The 19795-nt window shown below is 52.6% G+C and overlaps 1 protein-coding gene across 1 annotated transcript in view; it reads left to right on the top strand.

The window, feature by feature from the left end:
• Positions 1–19795, top strand: part of KIAA0319 — a gene marked incomplete at its 5' end in the record, with an annotated part of 37965 nt that overhangs the window by 10251 nt on the left and 7919 nt on the right. The window contains 13 exon segments of the mRNA XM_079147408.1: positions 6902–6960; positions 6963–7031; positions 7034–7116; positions 12120–12154; positions 12239–12315; positions 12318–12359; positions 12828–12884; positions 15092–15163; positions 15166–15242; positions 17179–17318; positions 17937–17977; positions 17980–18009; positions 18012–18093. Coding sequence (XP_079003534.1) covers positions 6902–6960; positions 6963–7031; positions 7034–7116; positions 12120–12154; positions 12239–12315; positions 12318–12359; positions 12828–12884; positions 15092–15163; positions 15166–15242; positions 17179–17318; positions 17937–17977; positions 17980–18009; positions 18012–18093 — 864 coding nt within the window.

The following is a 19795-nucleotide window of genomic DNA, read 5'->3' as shown; positions in this document are numbered from 1 at the left end:
TGTTGTCTTCATCTCCCAAAATGCGCAGCTGAGGTCCCCACTCCCTGCCACCCATCTCTGAGCTCCATTCCTCCGCGTGCTCCATACCACCTGTGGTCCAGGCCGGGCGTCTGGTTTATTGGAGCCCATCCCAGCTCTGGGAGAAATGGAAATAAAAAGCACATAACTTCATGCCTCTGAGCGCTGCTGCCCGCGACAGGGCATCTCAAACGAGGGTCTCTGTAAGGCCTGTACTGAGGGAAAGGACCATCCAGGTGGCCTTCAGTGCTCCAGAGGGCCGGCCTCAAACAGGGCAGCCTCGGAACGGCTTCCTCCTGAGCCCCCTCTGGACCCCAGGGATACTCCAGCCTTTCTAGGGGATCCCGCCAAGGTCTGCACCTGTCCTGTGTGATGTTGTGTTGCAGCTGTCAGCAGGACTGTACCCTTCAAGGTGGCTCTTTCTGGTGAGGCCTCTGGGCAGGGCTTCCTCACCATCACTGTGAGCCAGGGAGGTGTGTGGGACAGTCGGCTGCTCTGTGGGTTGTCTTGGTTTCAGTGCCTCCAAGATGTGGCCCGGACAGTTTCAACTTTTACCTTCAGCTCCAGGACTAAAAGCATGAAGGATTAAGGATTGGTGGTTTCCCAACACCTGTGTGATGCTCACTGCTGGCAGGACTCGCTGAACAGTGCACTCATTTCTTCAGAAGTGACAAGTGACCCTGAGCCTTCTCTGTCTGACTCTCCATCCCTCCTCCTTCTCCTCCTGGGTGGCCCTGAGCCTCCTCTGTCTGGAGCTCCATCCCTCTTCCTGCTCCCTCCTGCCCTCTGGACACAGCTTGGACTTGGCTGCAGGGGTATTTCAGACACATTCTCTGGAGCCACCTGAACATGTTCAGTCACCTGTACATGGTCCCAGTCAGGGGAAACGTCTGCCGTGGTCTTTGTGTCCATTCCCACATTCATGTGAAATGCAGACAGGTGGTCCTCTTTCCCGGGGCCAGCAGCTCACGTCCTGCACATTCTGCTGGTTGTTTTCATACCGGGAACTTGGTGGTGGCGCTGGACACCATCATTCAGAGGTCCAAGACCCAGCCACTCACAGCAGCTGAAGCTCTGATCTGTGCTCCTTCTCTGCCGTGGGACTGACCCCACGTGGTCATCCCCGTCTGCTGGACCTGGGCTAACAGACAACAATGTGAGCTTGCAGACAGGCTCCTGACATTCGTGGAGAACTCTCAAACTTCACAAGCACCTTCACGTCGAGGCCCGCAGGGTGGATGCTCTCTTGGCAGGGCGTTTCAGATCCGTTTGAAAAGCTGCCGTGTTGGGTGGCCCCGGGCACAGCCTGGGCTCAGCGGCTCTGAAGAGTCAACCTGAGGCAGCAGTGCTCATCAAGGGCAATGGAGTGCTGTGTGTCCCTGTGTCCCTGCTGCACTCCCCAGGATCTGATGTCCCTGCAGCAGGCCTGGGGACTTAGCCAGCACAGGTGTCTCCTCTGCCTTCTGTTAAAACCCCTCAGCTCTCCCCTGACCGCGTCCCTGTCTTGAGCTCACGTGCCCTTTGGCTGTGGCCTTGGTCTGTAAGGAGGTTCTCAGGGCCCCCCTGTTTGATCTGGAACCAAAGCGGCCTCTCCAGAGGCTTCTGTGGACGCGTGCGACATTGTCAGGAGCAGCTGGGAATCACTGGGTAGCGTGAGCGAGAGCGTCCCTGGCTGATGTGACCAGGGTTCCTCTCCACTGGTGGAGCACATGGGGGGCCCAGAATGCCTCAGGCAACTGTGCAAATAAGAAGAGCGTGGCGAGCGTGTCCCCTTGCTTCGACAACATCAGTGCTCGGTGACTGCGTTTCGTGGCACTTGATCATAGAGCTAGTGCACCTCCCGTGGAGAGCTGTCCTGGCCGCTCCCTCCTGCTGGCCTGCAGGGGTGCAGAGGTCACACCCACGTGACCCTCGTCTGTTTGGAGGGGCCTGTCCAGGTTTCCCCTTAGCAAATGAAGACGAGGCACGTTTGCAACAGGAGCGGTCACCTGAGAAGACGCCTCACATCTTGGTTCCTTGGATTCAGCGGCTTATTACAAGGACTCGGAATCCCTCTGCCATGGGAACCTGTGACTTAGTGAACTTGACGAAGCGGGCCCCCTTCCAGGCCTCACTTTCTGTGATTCTACATGAAACATCTTGCTCTGTTCCACGAGGGAACTCCTCACGCGGGTCGGTAAGGACTGTTTTATAAATTACAGACGAGAGTCCAAGGGTTCGGATCCTGCTGGAATGGTGGGCGGGAGTTCCCTGCTGCAGCCCAGGCCAGCGGAAGTGCCTCTGCATGTGCTGCCTCTGTTCACGCCTGTCTTCTCAAAAAGCAGCACTGTCACTGTGCTTCTTAAATATTCAACCTGGGGGGAACATCCTCGCTCAGATCTGCCCAAACCCAGGAGGAAAACTGGTGGTAATTGAGGGAGTGGGAGATGGTCCTTTCTGATATGTGGCATGTGCCATTGAGCTCCACACAAGTCTCCTCTAAAATGAGTTTAAATTTGGGATCACAGGCTGGGGTTGGGGCTCAGTGGTAGTGCGCTCGCCTAGCACATGTGAGTCCCTGGGTTCGATCCTTAACACCACAGAAAAATAAAATAAAGGCATTGTGTCCACCGACAACTAAAAATATATATTCAAAGTTGGGATTATACACATCACGTAGTTCATGTTCTACTCTTCCTGGGCCTCATTCTAGTTTCCGTTGTGACCTTTCAGGGAGCACGGATGATACTGAGATAGTGAGCTAACGCTGGAAGAGGTCAGCGGGTGCCCCAGGAGCGCGTGGCCGCCGCCCGGTCCTGCACTCGGCTCGCCTTCTCCCGGCAACTACACTTTCAGACAAGTGAGTCCCACTTTCTCTGTTCATTGCCTTTCGGTACTTATGTCTTGACTGCCTCCTTAAATCAAAGCTTAAAAACGCTTTGTGTCTTCTTCTGGTCAAGAGGTGAGGTGGATTGGCTTTCTTGGTATTCTGGTTGACGCCACGGCAGGCTGATTTTCCCCGATCCCATGACTGTGCCTGTTCCCTGGAAGCATTTGGTCTGGGTTGCCAGCAACTGTGTGGGACTAAAACAGAGCCCCTTTTTCACTCTGTTAAGTTACAAAAAACGAAGTTTGCATTTTCAAAGGGAGGTCGAGTTACATGTCGTCTGTTAGTTGTATGGCAATTCCAATCTTTCCCCGACTTTCTAGGGTGTCACTGAAGTAAAGTAAACTGCACGTGTTCAAACTATGACACGTGGTGAATCTTGGCACGTGTGTACCCCCGTGAAGCCACCACCCCATTGAGATAGTGAGCCTTCCTGTCGCCCCCAAAGCTCCCTCTTGCCCCCAGGCAGCCACTGGCCTGCCTCCTGCGACCGTTGGCCGTTTGGCACTTTCTGCGTCTTTGTGTCCATGGAGGGCACCGTAGCGGCTCCTCACTGCACTGAGGTTGACCCCCGTTGTTCCTTGATGAGTTCCATTTGAGAGTGTGGTGCAGGAGGAAGGAGCACCTTCCCGAGGTGCGCTGTGATTGACTGACAGATTAGACAGGAGGAGAGGCGTGGGAGCACTAATGTGCAGGGGACGGAGATTCGGGGCAGGGAGGAGGTGACGTCGCCCAGTCAACACTGGTCCAGCACTGGCCCCCTTTTCTGAAGGGAGGTGGACAACTTGAGTCTCCTGGGCAATTCTTAGGGGAATGAGTGATGTGGGGACTCTCTCAGTGGAAGGCCACCCGTCTGGGCTCACTCCTCAGCCTTCTTTTCTGCTGTGGACAATGGGCTATCACAGTGGGGAGGGCAGGCAGGTGCATTCCTAGCAGTAGGTCCAGCCTCAGTGCAGAGGAAGGGAATTCCAGAGAAAGTCTTTCCCTTTCCATTAAATTGCTCAGCTTGCAAAAAAAAAAAAAAAAAAAAAAAAAAAGCCACATATTTTGGGTATTATCTTCTGAGCCCCAATAGATATGACATTATTTCTTTTATTCCTTCATCTGGAATGGACATTTGGGGTCTTTTTTGAGGGGAAATCACTATGTTGCCCAGGCTGGTCTTGAACCCCAGGGCTCAAGCCATCCTCCTGCCTCAGCCTCCCCTGTAGCTGGGATGCAGGGCACCTCACTGCAACCCTGAAAGCTGGGTTCTCTGTGGCTTAGAACAGTTACACACAAGGCCGCCATGAGCATTTGTGTGTGAGTCTCTGTGAGGACACGGGTTTGCATTGTGGGGAGACAAATCCTGGCGAGTGGAAGGCGGGTGCATGTGGAGATTATGCTTCCCCATGCGGCTCTGTCCCCGCCATCCTCTCCTGCTGTGCCCGGGAGTCCCGTCTCCACACTCTTACAGCACGTGTGACCCGTTCCCTTCTAACCTGGCGACTCTGCTCCTTGTTATTCCTTGGATCCTATTGACCTTTTTTTCACTCAGCTCTTCTTTTCTTGAGTGGAGCAGACTCTCAGGTCGCTGCATTAGGTCTCCCTTCTGCTACTTCCGAGCTTTCCTCTAAGTGCCGCACACCCACGTCTCTGCAGCTATGAGGTCTGCCTTGGTTTGGGGTCCTCGAGAACCTGCCAGGTTTTATCTTTGACCGAAAGGTCCAGAGAGGTGCTCTGGAGTCTTCTGGGTTTCGCACTTAGTTGTAACAGTTTCTGTTTTAGTTCATTTGAAACATCAGCTTAGAAATGATCTATCCCATTTCACATTTGGATTGCTAAAAAGGAAGGAAGGAAGGAAGAAGGAGGGAACGGTAGGAAGGAGGAAAGGAAGAGAAGAGAAGAAAAAGAGAAGTGAGGCAGTAGCGAGCGCCGGGGCTTGTGCAGGATCGGAAGCCCCCAGGGCGGTGTGAGCACGCCGGCTGGCAGCTGCTGAGGACACTAGCGGCCCCCCTAAAGCTGAAACAGGATCACACATGACCCAGCGGCTCTGCACCCAAGGATCTGATGGCAGGAGTCCAGCAGGGACCTCGCACCAGTGTCCATGACAGTGTCTTCCCCAACAGCCGGAAGGCAGTGAGGGCGTGGCTGTCCATCAACAGATGAACCGACAAGCAAAATACGGACTATACACATGCGACAGCGATATTTAGCTTTCGAAGGGGATGAAATGTAAGAAACGGGAATGAGCCTGGCACAGCGGCGCATGCCTATAATCCCGGCAGTTTGGGAGGCTGAGGCAAGAGGATCATGAGTTCAAAGCAGCCTCAGCAATTTAGGGAGGCCTATGCAACTCAGTGAGACCCCGTCTCCAAATAAAATTAAAAGGACTGGGGATGTGGCTCAGTGGAAAAGTGCCCCTGGGTTCAATCCCTAGTACTAATAAATAAATAAATAATTAAAAGACACGAACGAACAAACACAAAACCCAGGAATGAAATTTGCTAGGGTACAACATAGGTAGACATCAAGAACGTTATGCCAAGGGAAATAAGCCAGACACAAGCACACAGAGGACGGGACTGATGGAGTCCACGTGCCTGCGGCAGATACGCCTGTGCTCCTCTCCTGAGGTGGACCGCCTCCTGGCTGGGCATTTGAGTTCAAAGTCTCTTTTCTCTTCACAAATAACAGTGTTGTCTCCTTACCTGGATCAAAACATACGGGGTGTTCTGCAAGCTGCCTTCTGTGTTCCCTTCTAACAGCTTAGCAGTTTGAAACGTTCATATTCAAGTTTTTACCTGTCTGGGATGAATCGTATCTCGATTGTGGTTTGGGGTGACTTTATTTTTCCCCACCTGGGCAAACACTTGTGGGTACTGTTTGCTGTCCATCTGTCCCTTGCTGTCCATCTGTCCCTTGCCGTCCGCAGTGCACATCTCTCCTCCAGCAGACATCCTCCTGCGCGGGTCTGGTTTGGGCCTCATCATGGATCACGAATACCATGAATATCTGGCTTCTCTGCCTGCTGGCTGCTGGGGTACTACATTGGGGCTTATCAAGTAGTTTATCAAGCCAGCCCCCTTGTTCCATGTTTGAGTGAGCATCTTTACTGCTAAATGTTAGGGTAGGAGTGAAATTTCTGGGTCAGGATTGTGTATGTCTAGAGGTGTTTGAAACATTATATAGATTATTGTCTACTTTGGGAGGATTTGGCTAATGTGGACTTGAGCAAAGTTTCTGACATAAAAGCCTAAAGAGCTTCAAAAGAGTCATTATTGAAATATTTCTCTATCACTTTGATTATTTATAGGTGTGAAACTTATACCTAAGGAAATGGGGGTTTAGACCTGGGTGGGGGGAGTGGGTGGGTGGCGTGAAGGGGGCTCAGAATGCACCACCGGGTGCGCGTCCCCTGAAGCTGCTTCCGGCCTTCGCCCCACATTCCTGCTTATGCCACGGAACACTTACCACTGGCTCAGCTGCCACCGTGGCTCCGAGGATGGAGTGGCCTGTCTGTGATGTCACCGTCCTCATCTCTGCTGTTGGAACCAGAGCAGGAGGGTCAGCGCCGGTTTCTTTCTGCGGGTTGAGCATCACTGTATTTGAAAGTGTGGAATCCCAACATTACCCTGCAGAGCGTCCTGAACACGTCATCGTCCTACGTCCTCCAGAAAAGGATGGAGAAAGGAAAGGGCTTCCCGGCTGAGAATCCACCAGCGAGTCACGGTCCCCAGGGCTCCAGCCTGAAGCAGAACTTCCCCGGAGCCGTTCTCAGGCTCAGCTGTTGGAGAGCAGCCCTCTGGCTGAGGGTCTCCCCACCCAGCATCCTGGAGGCCGAGTGGAAACCCCTAAACTTTAGCATGAGAAGATAAATAGAAACAAGTCACCAGCAACGAGGGCAAGCAGGAACACCCGAGTCATTTGCCTGTTCTGAGCGGTCCTGGAGAGGGCCACCCGAGCAGGCCACAGCGTCCACTCGCCTCGAGGCTTGCTGGGCTCTTGTAGAATCACAGCCCCCTCTCCTGTCTCTAGGTTGACCGTCACAGACTTGGAGGGAGCCACCAACTCCACCATGGCCACCCTGGTCATCAGCAGGCTGCAGATCACCCACCTGTGGCCAACGCAGGCCCAAACCAGACCATTACCGTGTCCCAGAACTCCGTCACCAGAGCAGTGACGATTGCCAGATCGTCCTCTGTGAGTGGTCCCTGGACCCCAGCAGTGGGGGCACAAAGGTGGCTGTGCAGGCAAGTTCCCCACCCTGCAGTTGTCTGTCTGAGTTATCCATCTGTTATCTGGCTCCACCTCTCTTGTCTATTGCTGTCATCTATACCATCTATCCCTCGTCCACCTAGCCTGTCTATAGCATCTGTCCCTGTCATGTAATCGACCTCTACACCTACCTACCTACCTACCTATTGACGCCAGAATTGGGAACAGGTAGTTAGTGTAGAAATAGGGGATCGGGTCAATTCCAGGAAATGAAGCCATGAAGCCGTCTGCCTCTGGAAGTTGGAGACTGCCCCTGGAAGAATGGAATGTCAAGGATCTCCAGAGGCCATTGATTACCAAATTTACTTGCCTTTATCAAGGACTGCAAACAAGGGGCTGCTAATTGGTGCCCCCTGGGCCCTTATCTGTCTGAATCACCCTGGCCCTCCCCCTGCCCATGGTTTCTCACTTAATGAAAAACCAGGCCTAGTTGTAGGCAGGAAGGAGAGATAAGGGGGGAGAGAACTGGAGAACAAAACAGATTTTAATCTATAAAAGATGTAGGGTGAGTACACTTCTGGGGACTTTAGAACATCAGCCATGGCCCCCTTCTTCCTGCCGGGAGAAGTCTGTATTATTACTAAAAGATGGAGACGGTTGGCAAGTCACCGGAGAAGTCCGCTTTATTACAAGATGAGGCTTACATATATACTCTTGGGGCTTCCGGGTTAAGGGAGAAAGTGATGTGTGGGTTTCTGATTGGTCCGTCTTGCCGCCGGCGGGAAAATAGGTGGCGGGAAGCCGAGACTTATGGGAAGAAGAAGCCGCTCAGGGGCCATCTTTGGTGTGGATCGGACTGCATATGGAACCTTACAATTACCTTTAAATACAACCTGCTTAATATGCTTGCCTTGGCGTGCTTCTCTAGTGCTCAATCTTCAACATTAGAAGGAGCAGAACCTGTCACCGGTAAACAGCAGTATCACTATCAGTCATCTTACTCAACCAGCCGTCTGTTTTTGTTCCTATCAGTTGATGTTGTTTGGGGCAGGGACAGTGAGATCCAGGAAGTCTGTCTCTGTAAGTCTGTCTGTTAGTCCACTGCACGGTTAGCAGAGCACCTACACTCCCAAACCTTCCAAGTGCACATCTTTCCCCTCGACGAAGCCGTCCTGTGCTGATGACTAGATCTTAAGGTTAATTTGGAGAAAGTCTGACCCAAAATTTGCTAGAGAAATATTTTAATATGGGGAAGACCTTAGAAATAATCTAACCTAAACCTCATCATCAGAAAATTATTTATTTTTTGTTTCTCCTGTTTATAGAGATCCCAATCTATCTTGTCTCTATCCACTGTTTTGTTTTGTTTTGGTATTGAAAGAATGGACATTTTTTAAGTTGTCTGTTTTATCTCAACTCCTAAGGTCTCCCTCCCAGTGACGGGAACAAAGCCCTTAAAGCTGTTCCAGGAATCAGCCCCAAACAGAGAGTAAAAGAGTAAATTGAGCCAGATAACTAGATAGTGCTCAAACAGTAGGATTACCAGAAACTATTGACCAGAATCTACACCTGTTGTAAAACATTGTGAAACATGTTGTATGTTATCAGCAAACCCAGACCCCCTTTGAAATTTCCTGGCAGCTTTGTTCCCCTTTTCCCTTTCATGTGCGATCCCTCCCAATGTGTGGTTTCTGCCTTTATAAACCTACAAGATTTTCTGCTAGGGACTCGACCTCTTGCGGTTTGCATCAAGTGACGCCTCCTGCGGTTGATTGGGGTTGCTGTCGATCCATGGGACAGAGTTGGGGTTTCCTTTTTGGGGGCCTTACAGTACCAAGGATTGAACCCAGGGGCACTTAACCACTGAGTCACATCCCTAGCCCTTTTAATTTTATTTATTGAATTATTTGGTACTAGGGATTGAACTGGGGTGCTTTACTGGATAACCCAAATCCCTGGCCCTCTTTAAATTTTTAATTTCAAGGCAGGGTCTTGCTGAGTTACTGAGGGTCTAACTGAAGTGCTGAGGCTGGCCTTGAATTTGTGTTCCTCCTGCCTCAGCCTCCCGAGTTGCTGGATTACTGGGGTGCGCCACCCCACCCAGCCACTGGTTTCTTTTCAGAGCTTCTGCGAGAGCTCCTTTGTATCTATCTTTTCATTTGCTCGAATCTTTTAAGTATGTCTTAGATGTGATAACTGGGCCTTGGCCCTCCCGTGTGTGGGTGTGTGAGCTGTGTGCTTATCAGTGTTGCCAGCTGTCTGTCTACCAAAGAGCTGAGACAATCAATCTCTGAGACAGTTTGCTGGGCTCACAGGTGCAGAGGCTGGAGTCCATGGTTGCCCGCTCTGCAGCTCTTGAGCCCAGGAGGGGGCCGCCCATCATGGAGGGTCCAATGCCACTTGCTTCACAGCAGTTGGGAGGGAAGAGAAAGAGGTAGGGCTCACCTTCCCCTGGAGCACATCCCCATGACCTGCAGACCTGCCGCCCGGGCCCTTCTTAAGGTGCCTCCTGTCCTAGCTCCAGGGGACCAAGCCTTTGGACAAGGGCCTGTGGTCAACATTCCAGATGCAAGCTAGGAATTCTTTTTGTGATGACCAAAGTCATTTGTTTTTTGTTGCTAATCACCTTGGAATTTTTAAGATTGTCTTGTTTTTGAAAGCTTGATTTCAAAAATGTGTTTTACTTTGCCCGCTTCCTTTTCTCCTTCCAACTCCATCTTGCAGCCCTGGATGAATTTCCCGTCAGCATTGAAGATGAATCAGACGTCCCATCGACACTCACCTGCTTCACCTTCTGGTGTTTGTGGAATGTGCTGGGCATGACGTGGCCAAGGAAGGAAGGGCTGGGGCCAGGGAGCTGGAAGGGGCTTCCTCCTCCAGGTCCTCAGGAGCCTCGTGCTGGGGTCGGCTCTACCTCGGGTTGAAGCAGGTGCCACGTTTGCTTCTGTTGTGTCAAGAATTGTGGCAGAAACAGGAAGAAGGGCCAGACACCTGCCAGCATGCATGGGCCCTGGGTTCAATCCCCAGTACTGGCAGAAGAAAACAAAAACAAAAACAAAGGAAGTGTGGGCTCTTTCGCTATTTGTATTTACTTGGTTAAAAAATTCTTCCGAATTTTCTTTTACGTAAGTATCGAGCCTTATGTGCCAGAGCTAACCCCTCAGAACTCATCCCTACACACCGGCCACGTAGTGGGAGGACATTCCCGAGGGCTGAGGCCCAGAGCGGGCCCTGCTCCCATACCAGCCTGGGGGCTGCACGCCCCTCTCTCCTTGCTCTGAGACTATCCACAGTAACCGTGTTATTGCCATATGGTGATTAGGACGTCCAAAGGCACCATGCCCTGTACCCCCGGGGCCATCAGAAAGGCCAGTTCTGTGAACCCGACCCTCTTGCATTGGCCTGAAAACCAGGGCCGGCAGCCCAGGGGCTGTGTGGTGGGCTGGGGGAGGGGTGGGCTGTGCAGTTTCCTTCGTAGATGCTCTGGGGGCGCTGGGCAGGCCCGCGGGCTGCTCAATCCCCATGTGCACGAGCACCTCTCTGACCGTACAGATTCTGAGGCAAGTACTAGAACTCATGTTTTTTTTGTTGAAATTTTCAGAGAAATGTGCTTTGCCTGTTTAGTCAACGTGAAGGACTGTGGGGGAGCCCAGAGGCAGAGCAGGGGCTTGGCACGTGCTAGGCCCTGGGTTTGATCCCTACCACTGGGGCGGGGGAAGTGGAGGAAAGCATTTTCTTTTAAAGTCCTTAGGAGTGCATTTCACATTTCAGAAGTTCCCCTTGCAATAACACAATTGATTTTGTAATAACATTCTTTATCAATTTTCCACTAAAACCTTAAGAAATACATGCAGATGCATTTATATTTAGGCAATTCTGGGATCTATAAAATTAAACTCCATGGGATTAAAATTAAAGTCCTTTTCTGATGCCACGAACTGTAGATGAAGGATAGCTGGCACTATTGCCAGCGACAGCACAGCAGCACGCACGTGCTACACACGAGCTCCCCTGAAGGGACGGTCCCCTGGAGACCTCGAGTGCCACTGAGAGCGTGCTTCCAGGAAACCCTGTTGCTTCGGTTTGTGTGTTTTAGTTTTTTTCCTTAACGTCAAGATTTATTTTTGATTGCAAAAGTAATACACAAATTGCTTCTTGTAGTTAAAAATAAAAACCGATTCCAATAAACTCTGATAAGGTGAAATTATACACGACTCCCACCCTCCTCCGGGTCCCCGACTGGAGGCCATTCCTTCCATCAGTTTAGTGTGTGCACTTCCAGAATCTTCTCTATGTGTCTGTGTGTTTCTTTGTGTAGCAATTACTACCACAGTGTGTGCCATGTCTTTTTTTGCTCAATATGTCTTTACGTTTTTCATTTTGAAATTTATAAAGCTTCCTCATTCCTTTCAACGTCTTCTGTTCTCTTACCCGTTGGCCAGGATGGAACCCAGGGCCCCACGCAGGCTGAGCCTGCTCTACCACTGAGCCGTGGACAGCCCTGAGCAGCTTCTAAACTTGCAGTTCATGGTGCATGTGGCTGCCAAGGCCACACACTCTTGATAGGCATGGGGACTGCTTCCCTGTTTTGCTGTCCCCCTGTGCTTGGTCACCCCTGGGCCCTGTTTTGCTGTTGCCCTGTGCTCTGTCACCCTGGGGCCCCCTTTTGCTGTCCCCCTGTGCTCAGTCACCCCTGGGCCCTGTTTTGCTGTTGCCCTGTGCTCTGTCACCCTGGGGCCCCCTTTTGCTGTCCCCCTGTGCTCAGTCACCCCTGGGCCCTGTTTTGCTGTTGCCCTGTGCTCTGTCACCCTGGGGCCCCCTTTTGCTGTCGCCTTATGGTTGGTCACCCCTCGGGCCCCCTTTTGCTGTCCCCCTGTGGTTGGTCACCCCTCGGGCCCGCCTCCCTGCATTTCTCTGGGCAGACAAACGGTGCGGGCCGTGCATCTCGGTGGACGCTGCCATCTTGGGCTGGTCTCCTCTGCGCTCCCTCAGTGCTCTGATACCCGGTGGGCTGCACGTTATGTTCTCCTGGGCTCAGGTGTCCTTCGTTCTCGAGCCACGTCAGTGTGTTCGGTGAGTCCTGAGTGTGCGTGCCCCGCGGTTTGCTGTGCTTCCTTAACACGTCCTTCTCCTGGTTCTCGCTTTCCTGTTGCTGAGGGCGCACACACCGTGCCTTCACTCATCTGCTCTGCAGGAGGGAGACTACGCCTTCCCGCTGGCGGTGGCAGGTTCCTCGGGCAGCAGTCCACTGCTGTGGTCGCTGTGACTGTCCAGCCGGGTAGGGGAGATGGACTCAAGATCTGGCCTCGGGACGAAAGCAGAAATGGTAACTAGGCTTCTGGGCTGTGTCCAGTTGGGTGGGCGCGTCTCCAAAGCTCGCTGCTGTCAGGAAGTCGGACTGTTGGTGCTGACGCTGCACAGGGAACCGATTTTCTTCTGAGGTTCTGAATCTTGTCTTGATTGTGCCTCTGGACCTTGGTACGACATGACCGGGGCTTTAGCAGGAGACGACAGGGCCCTGCAGGAGCCCACAGGAAGGGCACCGTGGGGAGCGGCATCTGCAGAGGGTCTCACCGGGAGAACTGGTGACGAGGAGCTCTATCTGAGCTCTGTCTGTTCTGTGGTACCCCGTTGACATGTACCGCTGTACGTTTTCATGTGTCAGATGAATGTTTAAGAAATAAAGCAGAGGATGGCAGGCTTGAGGCAAAGGGCCGGGCCTTCTCACCCTTGTCTGCGATCCTAGGAGACGACAGGCCTCCCATGGCCGTGGCTGGCCCTGACAGGCGCACAGTGCCGCCTGGTGGGAGCGGGAACGCAGTGACCGCGGCATTGTCCTCTACCGCTGGAGCAGCTTGGTGGGTGCCAAGCCGCCGCTCCCAGGGGCACGACCGACCTCCTGAGAGAGAGGCCCTCCCAGAGGAGCAGCACCAGACAACCCACCTGAGCCGTCAGCACCCGAGCCACCTTCTAGAAATCACTGGGCATCTTTGGACAAACAGAATACCAAGGGCAGACAGAGGAGATGGACGGAGACTGGCCGTGCAGGAGGCAGGGCCCAGGGCAGGGGGACAGGGCTGTCCTGGTATAAGGTGACTTTCCCGACGGAAGACGCTCAGGGAGGCCTGTGGGAGGCCTGTCTGCACCCACTGCCCTGCAGGGATTGGACACGACGGAAGGGCAGAGTTCAGTACAACCCAGTATTTCCTGACCTTCACATGCTGACCCTCAGAAGTCTACATGAATTTTTAAGAGGCCAGATATGAGTATTATTCACATTTTTTATTCATTTTTATTGTAAACAAATAGGATACATCTTGTTTCTCTGTACATGAAGTAGAGGCATACCGTTTTTGTAATCGTACATTTACATAGGGTAATAGTTTTTGATTCATTCTGTTATTTTTTCCTCCCCCCCACCCCCCATCCCTCTTTTCCCTCTATACAGTCCCTCCTTCCTCCATTCTTGCCCCCCTCCTACTCCCCATTATGTGTCATCATCCGTTTATCAGCAAGATCATTTGTCCTTTGGTTTTTTGAGATTGGCTTATCTCACTTAGCATGATATTCTCCAATTTCATCCATTTGCCTGCAAATCCTGGGGGATCAGGTTCAGATGTGGAGGTTCTGAGCTGCTGACAGCGAGGTGCCTGGCAGGGCCGGGAGCACATGACTGGAGTCCAGGAGCGCAGACCCAGAGGACGCGGCTGGGCCCAGCAGGGACCTGCGTGGGGTCCTGTGCGGGACGTGGGGCTCAGTGTGCCCCTCGTTTCTGTTCCTCAGCACCTTCCCCTTTCCACAGGGTTTTTGGCTGTGCTGGGGACTCATGTGAGACTCTCTTTTCTGGGTCCTGGGGATCAAACCAGGACCTGGTCCTGCTGAGCGAGCACTCTACCACCGGCCCCCTCAGCCATGGCGGCGGGAGCCCGGGCGTGGACCCGTGGTCTCTGCTCCAGGCTCCGGGCTTCCCTCAGGATGGGAACCTCGGAGACCATGGACAATGTCCCCCTTGGGCCCACACTGGGCCTTCTTCATCTGCTTTCTGTTTCTGCCTGGTGGTCAGGAGACTCAGAAGCACCCCTGAGCTTGCCAGACTTGCCCCACAGCAGCCTCCTCTCCAGACGGGTCGGTGTCTTAGTATGACCCTCCCGATGGCACCTGCGGGTGCCCGTGTCCCTCCTTCCTGGGGCGTTAGGTCAGAAGCGGCTCTTACATGGTCTCGTTTATATCTGACACCCAGTCAAAGGAGCGAGGGGCCAATCATCTCATACCAGTTTGGCCATACTAAAAAATCCAAATATTTCTGCAGCCAGATGGTGTGGACCAGTAAAAAATGACTCAGAGTGTATTTATTTTGTTTTCATTTTTATTTCTTGGCAGTGCCTTGCATATAGTAGGCAAGAGCTCTACCACGGGCCTATACGCCAGCCCTAGGGTGTGTTTTAAATCAAAATATTTTCACTTTCTGGGCCCTGAACATAAGTAAGATCAATGTTTCCGTTTTTTGTGGGGAGAGGTAGTGTGGATTGAGCTCAGGGGCACTTGACCACAGAGCCACATCCCCACCTCCGTGATAGGAGTCACAGACAGACTATTTTATATTTAATTTAGAGACGGGGTCTCCCTGAGTTGCTTAGGGCCTCACTTTTGCTGAGGCTGGCTTAGAACTCAAGATCCTCCTGCCTCAGCCTCCCGAGCCGCTGGGGCTACAGGTATAATGTTTCTCTTGTTTAAGGAGGGAGATGACACGCTGTTATATATATCAGAAAAGCCCTCAGTGTCCATGCTGCCACTGCCTTACCTTTCTCACCCCGAATCTTAACCAGCTAAGCACAGAGCTGTAAGGAGTCTGTATGGTGTCTTACAGGTGTTTGAGGCAGACAATAATGTCTTTAGGTATTTAAAAATCTGCATCTCCCCAAGAGTTGTGGGTATTTTATGACATGCTTTCTTCTATCACCAGCATTTCAAGTTGATGTCTTTGCTTATTTTTTGCTGTATTTGACATAGAAAGTCATAGTCCTCCCAGAGCCCGGGCTGGTGGCAGACATGTTCTTGTGCTTCCCAATAATTCCATTACTGCATATGTTCAAGGTCTCCCAACGATGAAGGCATCGTGTCCTACCTGTGGGTGTGGGATGGCTGGAGTCCAGCAGCTGGGGTGAGTACCTTGCGTGCTGGCTTGTGATGTGTCTGTGACAGTCTCTAGGGCTGCTGCAGCTGCATGCCAAGGGCCTGGTGGCTTGGCCAACGGGACTCCATTTCCTGGCGCTCTGGAGCGTGGGAAGACGAGACTGAGGTGCTGGCCAGTTCAGTTCTGCTGAGGCCGCTGGCTGGCTAGTGCATGGCCACCTTCTCCCTGCGTCCTCAGATGGCAGGGAGGGAGGAGGGAGGCACCAGCCCTGGGTCTCTTCTTAGAAGGGCACTGATGTGACCGCCCTTGACCGGGAACAGTTCTGCTCCCTCTACTGCTGAAGTCTGAGCACTAGAGAAGCAGCCAAGGCAAGCAGATGAAGCAGGTTTTATTTAAAGGTGATAATACAGACTTCTCCCGGCAGGGAGAAGGGGGCCATGGCTGATGTTCTAAAGTCCCAAGAAGTGAGCGCACCCTACATCTTTTATAGGTTAAAGTCTCTTTTGTTCTCCAGTTCTCTCCCCCCTTATCTCTCCTTCCTGCCTACGTGACTAGGCCTGGTTTTGCATTAAGTGAGAAGCCATGGGCAGGGGGAGGGCCAGGGTGATTCAGGCAGATGAGGGCCCAGGGGGTATTAATTAGCAGCATGGAGGTAAATTTGGTAATCAATGGGCTCCAGAGATCCTTGACATTCCATCCTTCCAGGGGCAGTCTCCAACTTCCAGAGGCAGATGACTTTATGGCCTCCATTTCCTCGATATGACCCGATCCCCTATTTTTACACTAACTACCTGTTCCCAATTCTGGCTTCACTGATCACATCTAAACAGGGACAGCCCAGGACCCCGTTCCACCTGATCACCTCTGTACAGGGCCTGTCTTTGGGCACAATCACAATGGTGGTCAGGGCTTCCGCAGGTGAGGTTTGGAGGCCACATTCAGTCTGCAGCAGCGTTCATATCCTGTCCTCGGCTCCCTGGTAAGGGGCTTATTCTAAATTCGGATGTTCCAGGGTCTGGAGGGCACAGCTGCTGTTAGATAAAACTACAGCTGAAGTCCATTCTGACTTCCCTGACCACACTCTGGCTGTTAGCAGAGCAGAGCCTGGCGGGACTTTGAAGCCACGTCTCTCGAGGGAACCTTTCTGCTCTTCCCTGTCGTTGCTCTGTTTTGTCCAAGTAGATTCTTTCCTCTTCCTCATGTCACATCAGACTTGCCAAAAGTCAGGGGTTGCTGACCCCCCACAGGGCAGAGAGTGGAATGCAGAGGCAGGAAGTGACTTGGCCAGGTCTGCTAACCCAGCCTCATCCTGCCAGCCCTGCCTGGGCGAGTGACCTACAAGCCCTCGAGAGGTACTGCAGGCCTGGCCACAGGGAGGGGCTGAGTGCTCCTCATGTCCCCAGCCCCTCTGGAATGCCCTCTGCCCAGCTGGTGGTGGGTCTCGCGGGTCTCTCGTCCTCTCCTGGGAGCCGCTACCTTCTTTTGCATCCTTTCCCTTCAGCAAGTTCAGAGCCGGGAATCTGGGAAAGTCTCCTCTACTTCTCTGGAGCCCTGAGGCCCACAGAGCAGTGACACTTCTGCCAGGCTCTTGGTCTGAGGAGCACGTGATGCATGTGAGGGAAGCAAGATGAGAGCATGATAGAGCAGCATGTTTACAAGGAGGCCCACAGAACCCAGGCCCCGCCCCTGGGGTCCTTGCCTAGTTTAGGTCTTTCCATCCCTTGGACAGAATTGATCGCTTGCTAATTCCTGGAGAGCGCGTGGTAAACTTGCCTTGGAAACGCTGCGCACACAGTGTTGGTGCCCCAGCTGAGTGGGAGGAGAGCTGAGGAGCACTCCCAGCCCAGCTCACCTCCTCCTCTGCCTCAGCCTCCCTGGTCAAGTGTGTAGGAAACGTGGGTGCTGAAGTTTGGGACCAGAGAGTGGGACCTCAGGTTGACAGCGGCCCTGTGTTACTTCCCAGGATGTCATTGATGGCTCTGACCACAGTGTGGCCCTGCAGCTGGCGAATCTGGTGGAGGGTGTCTACACTTCCCACTTGAGAATCGTGGACAGCCAGGGGGCCTTGGACATGGACACGGCCACTTGGAGGTGCAGCCAGGTGTGCTCCCTGACTGCAGAGCTGCCCAGGCCTGGGCCCCAGTCAGCACCGGGACTCTTAACAGGTGCAGGGCCTGCGGGGCCTGCTGTGACTGGAGTCAGCTCCCGGGGCCACCTGGAGGGTTTTCCTGCACCTGAGAGTCTCACACCATCCAGCCCCATAACTTGTTGAGGAGAACCGGGTCTGGCAGTGAGACCTTTTCAGTTTTGTTTTCTTGCCAAGAGACAAAGACTTAAATTGTAGTGGACACAGTGACCAATGCTGGGATGCCCGGTCGGGGAGAGCTCAGCAAGGTGGCCACGCCGATCCCCACTGCGGGTGGACCATGCTCACGGCACACGGGGTGAAAATTCTCTTTCGTCTGGTCAAGCGTGGGGTGCTGACATTTCAAATTAGCCCAGAGGCTCATTAGGTATGCTCGGGTACCTCGGTTGGGGTGGGGAAATATATTGGAGAACGAACTGGGATAAAACGGAAAAAGTACTCCTGATAGCGGCCTCTGTGGTGTTTGGAAGAATCTGTCCTAGGAGCCAGATGAGGAAACCCCGCACGTCAGCTGGACGCGCACGCAGGCCACGCCTGCCCCTCCAGGGGGAAACCGGCGGGGTCTTCTGTTCCAGACCCGAGACGGGCGGCCTGGTGGAGCTGGTCCTGCAGGTGGGGCCGGGCAGCTGACAGAGCAGCAGAAGGACGCCCTGTGAGGCGGCTGGCGGGGCTACTGGATGTGCTGGACTCCGACCTCAAGGTCCAGCGGATCCAGGCGCACTCGGACCTCAGGTACCTGTTGGTGGTTGAGGATGTCCGAGTGCAGGAGCCAGGGATGCCAGAGGGCGCCGGCCTTTCCCGAGGGCAGGCGGGGCCGGCGGGGCGAGGCCAGCCAGCCAGGCTTACCCGCGCAGCGCCCCGAGCTCTGGCACCCGGGCTTCTCAGTGAGCAGCGCCGCTGGCCTTTGTGCTTCGCCGGGACTGGTTTTTAAACGCTTAACCGACGCGGGGAGGAGGAGAGGAAGAACTTGGGAATGAAAACCACGGAAGTTCCACCGGCTCTGCCCTGGGGCTAGTTTCCCACAGGCCTGATATTTACTCACTGCCCAGTGAGGCACATCCTGATTGTTACCACCGTTGCCGTGTCGGGTGATGTTGCCCAGCTGCGGACCGAACAGGACTTGCGGCTAGGCCAGGCTCTACCCTGAGCTCCTCCCCCGTCCTCCAGTTATGTGTGTGAGTGTGTATGCATGCATGTGTATATGTGTACACATGATTACATGCGTGTGTATGTGTATACCCGGTTCTGTACATATGTATGTGTGTGTACGGGTGTATGTATGTGCACATGTGTGTATATGTATGCATGTGTATGTGTTTGTGTATGTGTGCATGCATGTATGTGTATGTATGTGAGTATATGTATGTATGGGTGTATGTATGTGTATACATGTATGTCTATACGTATGTATATGTGTATGTGTATGGGTGTATGTATGTGTGTTTGTATGTATGTTTATTTGTATGTATGCATGCATATGTATGTATGCGTATATGTGCATATGTATGTGTATTGGTATAAGTGCATGTTTGTGAATGTGTGTATGCATGTATGTGTGTATGTGTGTGTGCATGCGTGTATGCAGGCATGCATGTGTGTGTATGTATGCTTGTATGTATGTTTGGCACTGGGAATTTAATCCAGAGACACTTTACCAGTAAGCCACATCCCCAGCACCTCCACTTTTTAAAAAATATTTTATTTTGAGGCTGGATCGCATTACCATTTGCTTAGGGCCTTGCTAAGTTGATGAAGCGGGCCTTGAATTCGGTATCCTCCTGCTGTAGCCTTCCCCATTGCTGGGATTACAGGCATGGGGTATCATGCCCAGCCCTCTAGTTATTTTTTACAGAACTCTTTCTAAAACACAGCATCCACTTCTCTTACTTTAAAAAGACCAAATACTGAATCAAAGACTTGCTTGGAAATCAACAAAACCAAAAGTTGTTCCCTTGACAGGTGAACAAAATTGATAAAGGAAAACCAAGAAAAATCTAGAGAAGGCTCAAATTATTGAAGTCAGGAATGAAGAGGGGCAACTTTATGGAGTGGGAAGGACTAAACAGAGATGCTCTGACCCAGGTGTAACAGGTGGAGACTGAAAATGAACAGAAGTCCCCAAATGGCCCAGGACCAGATGGCTTTCCCAGCGAACCCTGCAAAGTGCTGAAATGGTTAGCACAGCACTTCACAAGGTTTCCCCCAAAATAGAAGCTGGGGAACATTTCCCAACTCATGCTGCAAGGCCAGCTCTGCCCTGATGCCTAAGTCAGAAAAAGACACCACACGGAAAGAAAACGTGGACTAACCTCCGTTCCAAGGGCAGAAGCACAAACGCATGACAAGGTACTGTCAAGCTGAACCCAAGGCCGTGTCAAAAGATATGCCAGACCAGGGGCCTCGTCCAGGGACACTCGGTGGCTCCCACCACTAG

Source organism: Sciurus vulgaris (assembly GCF_902686455.1).
Source record: "Sciurus vulgaris genome assembly, chromosome: 7".
Lineage (NCBI taxonomy): Eukaryota > Metazoa > Chordata > Mammalia > Rodentia > Sciuridae > Sciurus > Sciurus vulgaris.
This window is presented reverse-complemented; position numbering and strand designations above follow the sequence as displayed.